This window comes from Hippopotamus amphibius, chromosome 15, assembly GCF_030028045.1.
Source record: "Hippopotamus amphibius kiboko isolate mHipAmp2 chromosome 15, mHipAmp2.hap2, whole genome shotgun sequence".
Classification (NCBI taxonomy): domain Eukaryota; kingdom Metazoa; phylum Chordata; class Mammalia; order Artiodactyla; family Hippopotamidae; genus Hippopotamus; species Hippopotamus amphibius.
The window spans coordinates 3,086,918-3,101,780 of record NC_080200.1 but is presented as its reverse complement, the minus strand read 5'-3'; the positions used below and the strand labels follow the sequence as shown (position 1 = coordinate 3,101,780).

The window sequence follows — 14,863 nt, the reverse complement described above, 5'->3', positions numbered from 1 at the left end:
CGCAGGTGTAGCTAGGGTCAGTCCTCCCAGCTGTGACCTTGGGCGGGTCCCTTCCTTCCCAACACCTCAGTCTCCTCCATAAAACGAGCAGGGTGGGCATCCCGGCCCCCCAGGAAGGCAGCTGCCCCAGGCCTTCCGCGGACTCCCTGGAGGGGTCTGGAGGTGGAGCCTCGGGGACCTCGCACTCCTGGTGGGCCTTGCGCTCCGCCCGTCGTCGCTCTCCAAGGTGCTGAAGACGCCCCAGCGCCTCTTCAGTCTCCGCTCCAGCCTTGGGGGTCCAGGGACTGCCCCACCTCACTCCTCTATCCTAGGCTGGGCCAGTCCCTCCTCCTGTGGGTTGGGGAGCCCCAGACACTAATTAAGCCCCCCTCCCCCACTCCGCCTCCACACCAGCAGTGTTCTGTCAAAATACTTTATTAGGGATCGCAGCAGTCTTAGAAAAAGGGCTGTGGGCCATGGCGGCCCCTAAGTTCAGAGCTCAGCCCGTGCTCCGGGGCCAGGGTCTCTGCAGACTTGGCCGCTTCCTCCTCCCTGTGTGCAAGGGAGCAGGGAGGAGTCCCGGGTGGGGAGTTATTGAGGCCTGGGGGGTATGTCTATCTATCTGGGTCTGTGGATCACTCTTGTGTGTGTCGTCCTGTTTCCTTCTGCACCTGGGTGTGTGTATTTCTCAGGCTTTGTGGCCCTGTGGTCTGAGCATCAGTTTCTGCATGTGCCTGGGTCCTTGGATCTGTAACTGTGAGTCTGTAGCTGTGTTTCCATCCTGACATCTTCTCCAGGGTCTCTCCCTCATCTTGGATCCCCGTACTTGTCCACTGCAGCACCCGCTGAAGCACCCCTGAGTAGAGGGGCCTGTGGGCACGTGCCCGTGGTGCTCACAGCTCCCCCACTGCAGCCTCCAGCCCCACACGCCCTGGACTGAGTGCTTGCTCAGGCGGGGCACAGTCCAGCAGGGTGGCCCGGTCCAGCTCCTTCACAGAGTTTCCCTGGACCAGGGTCGAGTTGTCCAGCTCCTCCGTCGAGTTGTCCAGAGCCAGCGTGTCCCGGGATCCCCGGTCCCCCTGAGGGCCACCTGGAGCCCCTTCCTGAAGTATGCCCGCCTTGGGCCCGTGTCCTGGGGTCTCGGAACCTGGCGCGGCGTCGGGAGCCACACGGGATGCAGCATCGTTGTGCAACGTTCTGGAGAAAACTGAGCAAGGGTTGGGGGGTCGTGAGGGATGCCCTGGGGGCTGGTTCCCTTTTTTTTAGCCCCCAGCCTCAGGAAGCAGTTGCAAGAGGGCGTCCCCCAGTGGTCCAGTATGGGGGCTGGGGACCCAAGGGGAGTGTGCCCAGCAGGCAGAGGGGTTCTAAGGGAGGAGCAGCCCCCAGGTACACCTACCTCGCACAGGCGCGAAGTCTCCGGGGCTCTCGGCTTTGTTGGAGGCGAAAGGGCTGATGGAGGGGAGGACGATGAGGGCGAAGGAGAAGAGCAGGACCTGGTGGAGATGGGGGCAGGGTCACCCCATCCCTCCCCCTCCCCCGAGCGTGCTCATCTCACAGTCAGGGAAACTGAGGCCCAGAAGACCGGAGTGCGCTTGAGCTGGGGCTCAGGGCTGTGCTTCTACTCACACTCACCTCCCCACAGAACCCTCTGCCAAGGCTGACGATGCCCTTGGAGCTGGGGGTTAGGACTCACCGCTATGCAGGTGCCCGTCTGAGCCGACTTGCTGGTAGACTGGACCACGATGGCCTGGAGTTTCTTCAGCTGCTCCAAGAGGGACCTTCGTGAAAATGGGAAGACTTTGTTGATCCCTACATAGCTTTGACCGGGCTCTCTGTCCATTTGTTGGGTCCCCCAGCCTGTCTGAAGTCTGAATCCGGTCCATCCGTCAAGGCCCCACTGCTCTTAAAAGTCCCGAAAGCTCTCTCGATAAATCTCCACTGAACATCCCACCCTCTTCTCTGCCACCCCACCTCCTCCATCCATGTTGCTGTTATCACTCTCCTTGACGCCAGTCCCAGCCTCTGGTCCCCCCAAGTCTCTTCTGCCCCCTCTAGAGTTCATGCTCCACACTTTTCAAATGAGAGTCAACTTCTTCCAAGCCTCTCAGGGCTCCCACCTGCCTCAGGGGTAAAAGCCCGAGTCCTCCCCACAGACCACAAGGGCCTGCATGACCTGCCCCATTCCCTCCCTGCCCTCTCCTCCTCCCTCTCTTCCCCTCACTCACTCTGCTCCAGCCACACAGCCCCCTCACTTTTCCTTCTACAGACAAGCATTCCTGCCCCAGGGCCTTTGCACTGGCTGTTCCCTCTGTACCAAGGACACTGTACCCCACCCCCTGCCCTGCATGGCAGGTATTCTAGTAGCTGCTTCTTTCTTATCTGTTGGGTCTCATCTCAAGTGTCACCTTATCTGACCTCCCTGCCTAAAATTGCCCACTTCACTCTCTAGCCCCTTCCCCCTGGTTTATTTTTCTTCCCAGTGGCTATAGCTATTTGAATGATCTTTTATATATTTTTATTTGTCTTAAGTTTGTTTCTCACTAGACTGTGAGTCTTTAAGTGGAGGGGCTAGGTCTGTTTTGCTCACTGTTGGGGTCCCAGTGTCCAGAACTATGCCTGGCACAGAGTAGATGCTAAATAAAAATTGACTAAGTAAGTGCACCCCATAGGTGGAATCACCCGCAGTTTTCCAGCACACCATACTCCTAGCCTTTGGCCATTCATATGCCATTTCCTCCACTGGCAGCATCTTTCCTCTAGTGAACTCTTATACATCCTTTAAGGGCCCAAGTCCAAAACCCCTCCTCTCTGTGGCCTTCCCCCTTTCTAGGTGGAACCCTTAGCCCCTGCCCTGCCCTGCCATCACACAGCCTGTCCCTCCATGTCCACCTCTCCTGCAAGGGACTCTGGGGTCAGCTCCCCCTGTCCTATGCCGTGGTTTGACCAATACTCACAGGTTCTGCTTCTCAAGATGCAAGACCTTCCTCTGAAGTTCCTGGTTCTGGGCAGTGCAGGCTGACATCCTGCGGGGCAGCATCACAGTGACATTCAGAATACACTTGTCACCAACAGGCCAAACTAATGCCTCCTTGTGAGGCCCCAGTTTACCGATGGGGAATGCAAGCCCAGAGAGGGGAAGTCATTCATCCAAAGTCACCCTGGCAAGTCTGTAACAAGGCCAGAATTTGAACCCAGTTCTGCCTGGCTCCTAGGTACCATCTTTGCATTGGTGTGGGGGCTTTATTCCAGTCTGAGCCCCCATGATTGGAAGTGGAACAGCAAATTCAGACAGTGATGCTTTGAGAAGATGCGGTAGCATGGCAACTGGGAGTCCAAGGAGACCCGAGTTGCAGTCCTCACCCTCCCCATGACCTTGAGGCACTCTGATGTCTGACCTCAGTCCCCTCATCTGTAAAGTGGAGAGACAATTACCTAGTTCATAGAGCAGTTGGGAGAATCACATGAAGTAAAGCTGATTAGGGGCTTAGCAGAGTACGTTTGAGGAACAAGACAATGGCAATCATTCTATCTAGGGTTTGGGGGTCCAGGCTGGGAACCCCACCTTTCCCATCTACATCCATCTGTGAATGCTGTTTTGGCCCAGACTACTCAGATGTAGAGTTAAAACACTCGAATCATGGCATGAGGATATGTTAGTCCTCATAGCACAACCAGGGAAGAGAATAAATTCTCCCACTAAAAGGCCTTCCTTCTAAATAACTCAGGGGATAATGAAGAATCCACAGTATAAATCAGGGAAGACCTAGGGGCCAAATGGTAATGACAATGGTACAAATCAAAGTGTGTGAGATGCAACTAAAGCAGTACTGAGAGGAAAATGCATAACCTTTTTTTCCCCCCTTTTTTCTTTTTTTTGGCCACTCCCCATGGCATGCGGGATCTTAGTTCCCTGACCAGGGTTCAAACCTGTGCCCCCTGCAGTGGAAGCATGGAGTCTTAACCACTGGACCACTAGGGAAGTCCCCGAAAATGTACAACCTTATTACAGCTCAACCAGCTGAACATACATATTTAAAAATTAGCAAAAAGACAACAGAATAAACTCTCCCCACCAAAAACAAAACAAAACACAACTAAAGACAAAATAAAGCTAAGAGTAGAAATAAAGGAACTAGAATACAAAAATACAGTTGGGTGAGAGGAAAAGCCAGAAATGCATTATTTGAAAAGAATAATAAAACAGACAAACTTCTGGCAAGATTGATCAAGATAAAAAACAAGAGAAGGTGCAAATACACAACACAAGTAATTAAAAAGGGCACAACTATAAATGATTCAGAGCTTAAAAAAATAATAGGAGAGAATTATGAACAATTTTATGTCAGTAAATTTGAAATGGACAACTTTCCAGAAGAATGACACCTCAAAATTAACTGGGGAAGAAATAGAAAACCCAAATAGACCTGTAGCATTTAATAAAAATTGCTTTCGGTTTAAAAAGTGAGAAAGCTAAGTTTTTATGTTTCTAGTAAAGAATAGGGACTTCCTAGGTTGTGCAGTGGTTAAGAATCCGCCTGCCAGTGCAGGGGACATGGATTTGATCCCTGCCCCAGGAAGATACCATATGCCTCAGAGCAGCTAAGCCTGTACGCCACAACTATTGAGCCTGCGCTTTAGAGCCCGTGAGCCACAACTATTGAGCCCATGTGCCACAACTACTGAAGCCCATGCACCTAGAGCCCATGCTCTGCAACAAGAGAGGCCATCACAATGAGAAGCCATGCACCACAATGAAGAGAAGCCCCCGCTTGCTGCAACTAGAGAAAGCCCGTGTGAGGAACAAAGACCCAACACAGCCAATTAAATAAATACAAAAATACATAAATTTATTTAAAAAAAAAAGAATAAAGAGGAGGCTGTCCCTCAGTAACCTAAATGAGTTGAGAGAGATGGTTGGATGTTCTTTTTTTTTTTTTTTTTAATACTTATTTATTTGGCTGAGCCGGGTTTTAGCTGCAGCATGCGGGATCTTTTAGTTGTGGCATGCAAACTCTTGGTTGCGGCACGCACGTGGGATCTAGTTCCCTGACCAGGGATCAAACCTGGCCCCCCTGCATTGGGAACACGGAGTCTTAACCACTGGAATACCAGAAAAGTCCTGGGGTGCACAGTTCTTAAGTTGAGGAAGTTCTGCCTTCCTCCTCCCCCACCGAAGGAAGCCATGACAACTCTGAGGACCAGTTAGGACCAGTGTTGCTCAGTAAGGGAAGTAAATCTCCCATCTTCAGGCAAAGAGGCAGGACGAGATGCGTGATACCTTTCCCTTCTTGGCATAACATCCTATAGGGAATTAGGAGACGTTGAAACTGAGCCCTATACCACCTCCAGGCATTTTTCTATCCTTGCAATTCACATGAAAATTGGTCTCTCCCAGAGAAGGAAACAACTATAATTATGTCAAGTCCTAAAAACTGTGACCTTAGCTCCACTGCATCCCTCTCTCAAGCCTCAGTTTCACCCCCTGAGTATGGAGTCCCAGGCCCCCAGCCTTACCGAGTTTCCAGGCCATCAATATATTCCTTCTTCTTTTTCCGGCTTTCTTGGGCTGACTGTTTGTTCCGGATTTTCCGGCGGATTTTTTTCAGCACTCGCTCCTCATACTACAGAGTGACATGGGGAGCAGACTGAGTCAGTCTGGAGGGTCCACACTCTTGTCCAGACCCCACAACTTCACCCCATTATCTTCCCAAGGGAGCCACCCCAGAGTCATGGACTTGAGGTCAGACCCCTGATGACTTGAAGACCAGATTTTCTGCTCCTAAATTCTTGCAGAGTCTCTAGGGGTGTCCTGGGTCCTGAAGGTCTTCCCAGCTTCCAATCCCAATCCCATATTGGCAATTAGATTTTGTGCACTGGTGCAATCATGCCACCTTCCGGCCATATTTGGGAACAACCCCTTTCCCATGGGCCAGTTACTAAGACTAAGAGAGGTCTTCCACTTGGAAAGGCAAACTCAGATATTGATACTGACTGAGCAGGCTGGGTAGGGACGGCAGACAGGTAGAGAGCCCCCACTGCATTGGCTTTGAGGATGATTTTTCCGGCTCTGGTGATAGACACGTCCTAAAATTCTAGTGTGATAGACCCAAAGGTGAGATTCACGGGCAGGTAGCTGCAGGAAAGGGAGCAAACCCCGGAGCCAGGAGTCCCACTGACTCACCTTGGTGAGGGGCAGCTGGGTGGGCAGGGTGATGCCTTCTTTGGCCAGCAGCTTCTTCTCATCCTCCGTCAGCACCAGCTCCTGGCAGTGCCCGGTCCCAGGTCGCAACAGGTGGGGGGCTGCCAGGTGATGTTGTTGCTGTGGGAAAACCAGGAGAATAGCTTTGGGGGCAGGGAAATGAAAGAGGCATCAGGCCTGAGAAACGATCAATCCGTCCTCTGTAGGGTCCCCACTGGCTCTAGGGCTCCAAAGAACTGGTGCACAGCCTCTGATGCAACAATTCCACTTCCAGGAATTGATCTTTCGATACAAGTTTTTCATTTGTTTCACAAGTAGTCATTTCCCAGCTATGTATGTAGCACCTACTACATGCTAGGCACTGCTCTAGGCTCTGAAATTCCTCACAGTGCGGTCTGCAACAGCAAAGGGAAAATCCAACACACAGGGCACAGGTTAAGTGAGCCTCCGGGAAATGGGGTGAGGGGTGGTTCTCCCTGTGTACTTTTTTGTACCTTTGGAACTTGGACTGTGTGAATGCATTTGCCTATTCAAAGCTTTTTAATCAAATTTGAATCATGAAATAGAAACATTGAAAATGAAAGAATCGTGTTATCAGAGAACCAAGTCTTAGGAATGTATGTCACACCATGGAATGGGAGGCAGAGGAATAAAGGTGGAGATTGGGGCAGATCAAATTCCACTCCCTAGAATTCCAGGCTGTGATCAGCCCAATCATTTTCTCTCCAGGGCCCCAGCCTTAGAATGTTCACATGCAAAATGGGGCTAAGGTCCCCCACTTCCCAAGGTTGTTCACACACAGAACAACGATATTAAACTTGGTACGTTTGCAAAAGCCAGCTAGCATTTCCAAAGCAGTCATTCGCCTTTCCCATCCTTCAAGACCTGCTGAAGGTCTGCCTACTCCAGGAAGCCTTCCTGGACCTGCAATGCCCCTCCAGCCTCTCTCCCCTATGGATACACTTCTATGAGCAGTTAGTTGTCCCCTCTTGGCCATGAGGTCCCTAGAGGCTGAGTACACAGCTGGTGCTCATTGCACATCTCTCAAGTCAAGAGAGGTGTGCTGATCTTGCTTAGAGGTTGTCAGGACAACTTTGGGCCTCAGGCAAACTGGAGTTCAAATCCTGACTTGGCTACTTGCTTGCTGTGTGACTTTGGGTTTGTGGCTTAACCTCTCTGGGCCTTGGCTTTCTCATCTGCAAAGTGGCGGCATTAATTGGGTTCTCAGGTCTGGTTTACCGGTAGTGGAAGTGCTTGGCAAGACTGACGGCCCTCCATCAGCATGCAATGGGCACAATAGGCCCAGTAGGCCAGCCCAGGGATTGAGCCTGCAGCAGCTGTGTGACTTAGGTCAAATTACTGAACCTCTCTGTGCCCATCCCCTCATATGTAAAATTAAGATAGCCCCAGTTTTCAGGGTTGCTGTGAATTAAAAGATGATAACATTTAAAGCATTTAGAAGAGTGCCTGGCTTATCGTAGATGCTTGGTGAGTGGTAGCCTTTTTTATTTTTTTAATACTGCTACTATAGTAGAAAGTGCCCCAGCCCAGGAGACAGAGAACTCAGGACTGGAACCCACTGACTTACACTGGGGTATTGGGGCCCCATGAACCCCAGTGCCCCTCCCAGCTCTGATGCTCTAGCAGACGGGTGGGAGCTGCTCACCAGGTCCCCGCTGCTGCCAGAGAGGAGGAGGTCTTTCACCGTGAGATTGCACCGTGGGGGTGAGTCGGCCAGCTCGGCCTGCTCCTTGGTGTAGAGGCCTGGGCTCCACATTTCTGACAGGGCAGATGGGGACAGAGACAGGGATGGGGTCAGGTGGGGGGCCCCAAGGTCCCAGTTCCAGCAAAGCTCCCAGGATGGACCCCCATGTGCCAGGAATTCGTGGCACAGTTTGGGGCCCCAAGACCTGGTGCCTCAGTCTCCCCTCCACCATAAGACGGAAACACAAATTCATGAGGACATTGTCAGGGACCCACAGCCGACCCAGGAGGGAGCGGCTGTTATCGCCCAGGATTAGAGGCCAGATCTGCACCCGGCCTGGCCTTATCTCCCCCTCGGGGCAGGGACCAGGTCTGAGTCACCTGTGGTTCCCTCCCACCAGGTACCTGGCACACTATAGGCAAGCTGCTCTGGAGAGCACAGACTGCAGAGTCAGATAGCCCTTGGTTCTAATCCCGACTGGGTGGAGCTGTGTGACCTTGGGTAAGGGACTAAACCTCTCTGAGCCTCCGCTTTGTCAAGTCTCCAACGGGACTAATACATGCTCCCACCCCATCCCACTCCCATTGCAAGGCTCAAGAGACAAAGGACACCCTGCTGGCCGTGGCTTCTGCCTCAGGCCTTTCCCCAGGTCCACAGGGAGAACCTGAAGGCCTGGGATCCCATCACCTCACACACTCTCACTGAGCACCTACTATGACCCAGTCACAGAAGGGGCAAAAGTGAAGTTGCTGGCATGATGCTTGGGGCAGGAACCAGCCTATGGGTTGCACCCCAGCTCTGCGGTTCTGACTCAACTCTTAACCATCTGGAAAACAGACCCACGAAAGCATCCCAGTACCCATCTCCAAGGGTGGGTTTGCGTGTACAGTGTCTGGGACAAGGCGAGGGTAGTTGGCAAAGACACAGGACTCACCGAGGTCTATGGCCACGGAGGCCTCGAGCCCCTGGGTCACTGGCCCAAGATGCCTGGTGGGGCAGGCAGGGCCAGGATGGTAGGAGGAGCAGGGCCCCTTGCCAGACTCCATGCTATGGCAGCTGGCCAGGGTGGCAGCCACCCCACTGCGTGGAGGGGTGTCCTGGGGGTCGGAGGGCAGATCTTCTGAGATGCCACTGTCACTGGCCGCAGGAGACCAGGTCGGGGAGCTGGGCACTGAATCTCCAGAACCCAGGATAGAGTTGATGAAATCATCAGAGTCCGGGCCTGGCAGGACCTGGTGGGACGGAGAGGGACAGTGGGAATTAGGAGGCCTATGCTTTGCTTTGGATTGCTGTGCGTCTCTGGGCAAACCAATGACCCTCTCTGGGCCTCACATGTCCTTTCTGTAAGATGAAAAGAGCTAATGCCCCTTGCCCCTGGTGTTGTTGGAGCCTGGACAGTCAGGTAGCATGGGAACAACATCCAATCATGTCGAGGCACGAGCTCCAGGTTTAAGTCTGGACCCCATTCCAAACTGCTGTGTGACCCAGGACAAGTTACCATCCCTCTCTGGGCCTTGCTTTCCCCATCTTTAAGAAGAAGGTGATGTCATCTGCCCCTTAGGGTTGCTGAGAGATTCCACACAATAATAAGCTTTGCTAAAATCTCCCACGTGAGCGGTAAATGCACAGAGCTGAGCGGGGGTCCTGGCTCTGGCCCCGGGGTGAGTGCAGTGGGTTATCACCTGGTCCTCGACGCGGCCCCAGTCCTCGCCCAGCTCTACGTGTCTCAAGATGCCGTCCTGCCGGTCAAACAGGAGATCCAAGAGTTCCAGGCTGTCGATAGGGTCCATGGGACTGGTGGAAGAAGCCATCTGGAGCAAGGAGGGGACATTTGTGAGGGTCAGGCAGCCCCTCTCCTCCCCATCACCCTTCTGCACACCATCCCGAGGTCTGTCCCTCCCCAGTTCAATCCTGGTTCCAGCCCCAGGTCAGGCTGCTGCTCCTGCTTGCTGCACTTCTGTCTCCAAATCTGTGTTGCGGGGCCTGAGAGTCAGTTTCTTTAAAAAGTGCTAGACAAATGCTCCCGTGGGGATGAACAGCCGATGGAACTGACAGCCCTCTCTTACACTCCCATCCTGCCCAAACTGCTCCCCTTCTGGAAGGCAGGGGGACCAGGAAGAAAGACCAGGAGTAGCTCTGGAATGGAGTCACAATCTTGGCGTTGCATTCTCCTTCTGGGCCTCAGTCTTCCCATCTGTACAATGGGATGTGAGGTTCCTGCCAACTCTGGGAGCTTGGGGAGGGTTCCTGGCACGAACCCTCCCTCCCCTGGGGAACCATGCAGGGCTCACCTTTCCAATGGCTAAATCCCCATCCACAAGCCTGGCCAGCTCTGTGTCCAGCCACTTCTGCGTCTGCTGCGAGCTGGAAGCTCACCCCACCACCAGAACTCCCAGGCTCAGCTGCCTCTTCTCTGTGGCTCCGTCACCACCCCCAAAAGATGCTGAAATAGTCCTGGGGCGCTCCCAGCCCACCCCCAGGTGCTGATTGGGGAACAGGCAAGACAGACAGGGTTAAGGGCCAGTGACACCGGGGCAGGCTGGGGGAGGGGAGGGAAGACCGTTATCTCAGATGTTTTGTGCTTTTCCAGCCGGCAGTGGGCAAAGGCCAAAGTCTGGGGTGCTGCGGCTCTACCGTGACCTCTCCCCTACTTTCAGGGACTGTTTCTCGTCATAGTCCCTGGATGTCAGCTCCAGGAGAGCCTGGGGCCCCTGCCTGGGTCATGTCCACTCCCAGAACAGAACAGAACCAAGAACAGCTCCATGGGGGCCCTTCCTTCTGCCAGGAGCCCCCTTTCCGCATCAAAGCTGGCAACTCCCAAACCCCTCCCCGTAAGCAAACTCTCCAAACCAGAGCAATCAATTCCTTCTAGAATCTTCTATCGTTCATTTAGTCTCAACAGATATTTATTGAGCCAAACTTATTCCTGCCTCAGGGCCTTTGCACTAGCCGTTTCCTCAGCCTGGAACTCCTACCCCCTCCACCTCGACTCTGTCACTGTGTTCACATACACGTGAATGTTTGCTATTTGTAGATCTCAGTGCAGAGAGCTGAGAGGCTGTCTCTGATCCCCCACCAGTGAGGAGTCCCCACCCATACCTCTTTATCACATCACTAGTTTCACTGAACTCCTCACTATTTGAAAGTTTCGGATTTGTTTACTTCCTGATATTCTTCCCTCATTCCTCCCCGGCCCCTTTGTGTGAGCGCCTTCAGGGCTAGGATAGAGGCTCTTTTGTTCTCAGCTGGGTCCCCAGTGTCTAGGAAACGCCCAGTACACACAAGGTGCTCAATCCACTCTAACTCCTGGGCGCCTCCTGTGTGCCAACCGCTATTTTAGGCCCTGGGGATAAGGCAGCGGACCATAAATGCATAAACACACCAGAAAACTGACAAATGGACAAATGCTACCAAGAAACGAAACGTCACCATGTAAAGGGCAACAGAGGGTTGGCAAAGGCTTCTTTTTAAAAAAAAAAAATTTTTTTTTAATTTTATTTTTTTACTTTTATACACAATTATTTATTTTTTTAATATTTTAATGATTTTTTGTTTAATATTTATTTTATGTTTTTTATTTTTTATTTTATTTATTTATTTTTTTTTTGGCACACGGGCTTAGTTGCTCCGTGGCATGTGGGATCTTCCTGGAGCAGGAATCGAACCCATGTCCTCTGCATTGGCAGGTGGATTCTTAACCACTGTGCCACCTAGGAATCCCCTAATATTTATTTTTTTTTTTTTTTATTTTACTTTGGCTGTGTTGGTTCTTCATTGCTGTGCACGGGCTTTCTCTAGTTGCGGCAAGTGGGGGCTACTTTTCGTTGTGGTGCGCGGGCTTCTCATTGCCGTGGCTTCTCTTGTTGCAGAGCATGGGCTCTAGGTGAGTGGGCTTCAGTAGTTGTGTCTCGCAGGCTCTAGAGCGCAGGCTCAGTAGTTGTGGCGCAGAGGCTTAGTTGCTCCGTGGCATGTGGGATTCTCCCAGACCAGGGCTCAAACCCGTGTCCGCTGCATTGGCAGGTGGAATCTTAACCACTGCGCCACCAGGAAAGCCCCTATACACAAGTATTTATTAAATGACAAGGCATTTTATAAAAATCAGTGGGAAAATCTTATTCAATTAATGATGGGGGAAAGTTGTACATCCATACATGTAGGAAAAACATAACATGAAATATCAATATAACATAATACAAACATACATAAAATTTCAAGTAGGTTTGAACCACAAAAGTGCTTTAAAAAGATATAGGAGAATATTTGCATAATTGTCTTCTTATTAGTTACCTATATTATACACATTATTGTATACATGTCAATCCCAACCTCCCAATTCATCTCACCTCCCCACCCCCTGCTTCCCCGCCTTGGTGTCTATATGTTTGTTCTCTATATCTGTGTCTCTACTTCCTGGCAAATGGTTCTTTTATTTATTTATGTTTTTATTTTTTATACATGTATTTATTTGTTTGTTTATTTATTGGCTGTGTTGGGTCTTTGTTGCTGCACATGGGCTTTCTCTAGTTGCAGTGAGTGGGGGTTACTCTTCGTTGTGGTATGTGGGCTCCTCATTGTGGTCGCTTCTCTTTGTTGCAGAGGATGGGCTCTAGGTGCACGGGCTTCAGTAGTTGTGGCACATGGGCTCAATAGTTGTGGCGCATGAGCTTAGTTGCTCTGTGGCATGTGGGATCTTCCTGGGACAGGGATCGAACCTGTGTCCCCTGCATTGGCAGGTGGGTTCTTAACCACTGTGCCACCTAGGAAGTCCACAAATGCTTCTTTTAGAAGGTGACATTTAAGTACAGTCCTAAATGAGGAGAAAGAGCCAGCCACTGGGAGATCTAGTGGAAGGGTGTTTCAGGCCAAGGAACAGCCTGTGCAAAGGCCCTGGGGCAGGACCATGCCTGGTGTGTTGGAAGAACAGTGAGGAGGCCCGTGTACCTGGAGCTAAGTGAGCAAGGGGGAGAGAGGGCGGAGGTGAGGGCAAGGAGGAGACAGGGGCAGGTCGTGCAGGGCCTTGCAGTCTGTGGCAAGGAGTTTGGTTTATACCAAATACAGCAGGAAGCTGTTAGGAGCTTAGTGAACAGATAACAAGCCTTCTGTGTGCCGGGCATGATGCTAGGTGCTCAGTTTACATGGTAACTCAAACACGCTCCTTTCTCTCAAGAAATTCACATCCTGGATGTACACCTCTATGGACCAGCCATTATTCATTCATGAAACAAAAAAAACAATTTTTTTTTGGGTGCGCAGCATGTGGGATCTTAGTTCCCCAACCAGGGATTGAACCCGTGCCCCCTGCAGTGGGAGCACAGAGTCTTAATGACCAGGCCACCAGGGAAGTTCCCAAGCAACAAAAATTTAAGGAAGACCTACCATGTGCTGTGTCATAGTGGTCCTCTTAACTGGCAATAACATCTGTGGTTGTCACAACTGTGGGTTCTCCAGGCATGGGGTGGGTGGGGGCCAGGGATGCTGTTCCACACCCCACAGTGTCTGGGATGGCCTCCAAGAGAGAATGCCTGCCCCTAATGTCAGCAGTGCCCAGCAGGAGAATCCCTGCATTACGGTAACTGTCCCCCTCTGGATTCTGGTAACATTACCTCACCCTTGTCTTCTGCATCTGTTTCCTTTGTAACCACTCTGTGTTGGATTTTTCAAAGGGTTTGTTTGGTTTGGTTTGGCTTTGGTGATCCTAGTCATAATATTTTTTCAGCCTTTGCTATAGATGCACCTTTTCAGGGCAGTCTCAGAAGGTGTAGAAAGCAGGTGAAGTTTGACTTCTGGACTTGTCTCTGCCTCCCCCTCACTCCCATTTATGACTCTCAGGAGCCCCAGTGCCCTTGATATAGAACTCTTCCTCCTCCTCTTATCAAAACCTACCAGAGTCAAGGATCTGGTATTACTCATTTACACCTTCATGTAGATTTAGACCCCATAGTCCACCTCCGCAGAATATTTGTACTTTTTTTTGTAATTGTATAATCATGGACTTTAGAAGGCTTTCATATGCCCTAATGAAGAGCTTTCTGAAAAGGTAGGATAAGGACAACCATTGCAGGGACCAGAGGACTTTTTGATGCCCTTGACATCATGTGATCTAATTTACTGGACAGGACCACATGCTTCAAACAATGCTAAGTTGGAATCTAAAGTAAAATTCCCACAGTAGATTCCACCAATGTGTTTAAGTATGAAATGCAACACACGAGGATGCTGTGTTAATTGAGAAATACTGTGTTAATAAACAGCTTTGTGGAACTTGTCAGAGCCTTTACAATACTCCGTAACACTCTTGGAAGGGACAGAGTTTGTAGCATTTCTCAAATGTAATTGTGTAGGTGTGAGTTTCATTTTTAAATTGTGCTTAATTCATACTGAACCGTTTCTGATATAGGAAAACGTTTAAAGATACCCAGTAGACTGACTGCAACAAAAAAAGACAACATCAGATGTTGGTGGAAGATTTGGAGCAACTGGAACTCTCACCCATTGTCGGTGGGAACCAAAATGGTCCAATCACCTGGGGAAGCTTTGGAAACCTGAGCAATCTCTTACAAAGTGAAACATGCATCTACCACATGACTTAGCAATTTTACTCCTGGGTAGTCACCTAAGAGAAATGTAAATATATGTTCACAGAAAGTCTTGTACATGAACGTTCATAGCAGCCTGATTCATAATTGTCCTAACCTGTAAACAACTCAAATATCCAACAATAGGGGAGTGGATAAACAAGCTGGTATATCCACACAACACAATACTACTCAGCCATAAAAAGGAATAAATTACTAATAGTCAACAACACAGATGACTCTCAAATGCATCGTGATAAAAGAAGCCAGACACAAAAGAATACACATTGTAGGATTCCATTTATATGACACCCAAAGAAAAGGCAAAAGTAATTCTTGGTGATAGAAAGCAGTTGCCTGGAGTAGAGTGGGGAATTGAGTGGACAGGGGCATGAGGGAACATTC

General features: G+C 50.6%; 1 protein-coding gene across 1 annotated transcript; it reads right to left on the bottom strand.

Annotated features, from left to right (window-relative positions):
• Positions 1 to 405: 405 nt before the first annotated feature.
• CREB3L3 (cAMP responsive element binding protein 3 like 3) lies at positions 406 to 10,284 on the bottom strand. Its single transcript, XM_057709795.1, has 10 exons — positions 10,175 to 10,284; positions 9,566 to 9,694; positions 8,818 to 9,115; positions 7,845 to 7,957; positions 6,161 to 6,298; positions 5,494 to 5,600; positions 2,934 to 3,002; positions 1,673 to 1,757; positions 1,376 to 1,472; positions 406 to 1,186 (listed from the first exon to the last, which is right to left on the bottom strand). The coding sequence occupies exons 2-10, from the start codon at positions 9,692 to 9,694 to the stop codon at positions 873 to 875; spliced, it is 1,350 nt and encodes a 449-aa protein (XP_057565778.1). The 5' UTR covers positions 10,175 to 10,284; the 3' UTR covers positions 406 to 872.
• Between the last annotated feature and the right edge of the window lie 4,579 nt (positions 10,285 to 14,863).

Excerpts from the sequence above, each read along its gene's own strand:
- CREB3L3 (XM_057709795.1), bottom strand. The coding sequence starts at position 9,694 with ATGGCTTCTTCCACCAGTCCCATGGACCCTATCGACAGCCTGGAACTC. Across the intron at positions 7,958-8,817 it reads CTCCGTGGCCATAGACCTCG|AAATGTGGAGCCCAGGCCTC; the intron begins GTGAGTCCTGTG and ends CTGCCCTGTCAG. Across the intron at positions 5,601-6,160 it reads CCCAGCTGCCCCTCACCAAG|TATGAGGAGCGAGTGCTGAA; the intron begins GTGAGTCAGTGG and ends GTCACTCTGTAG.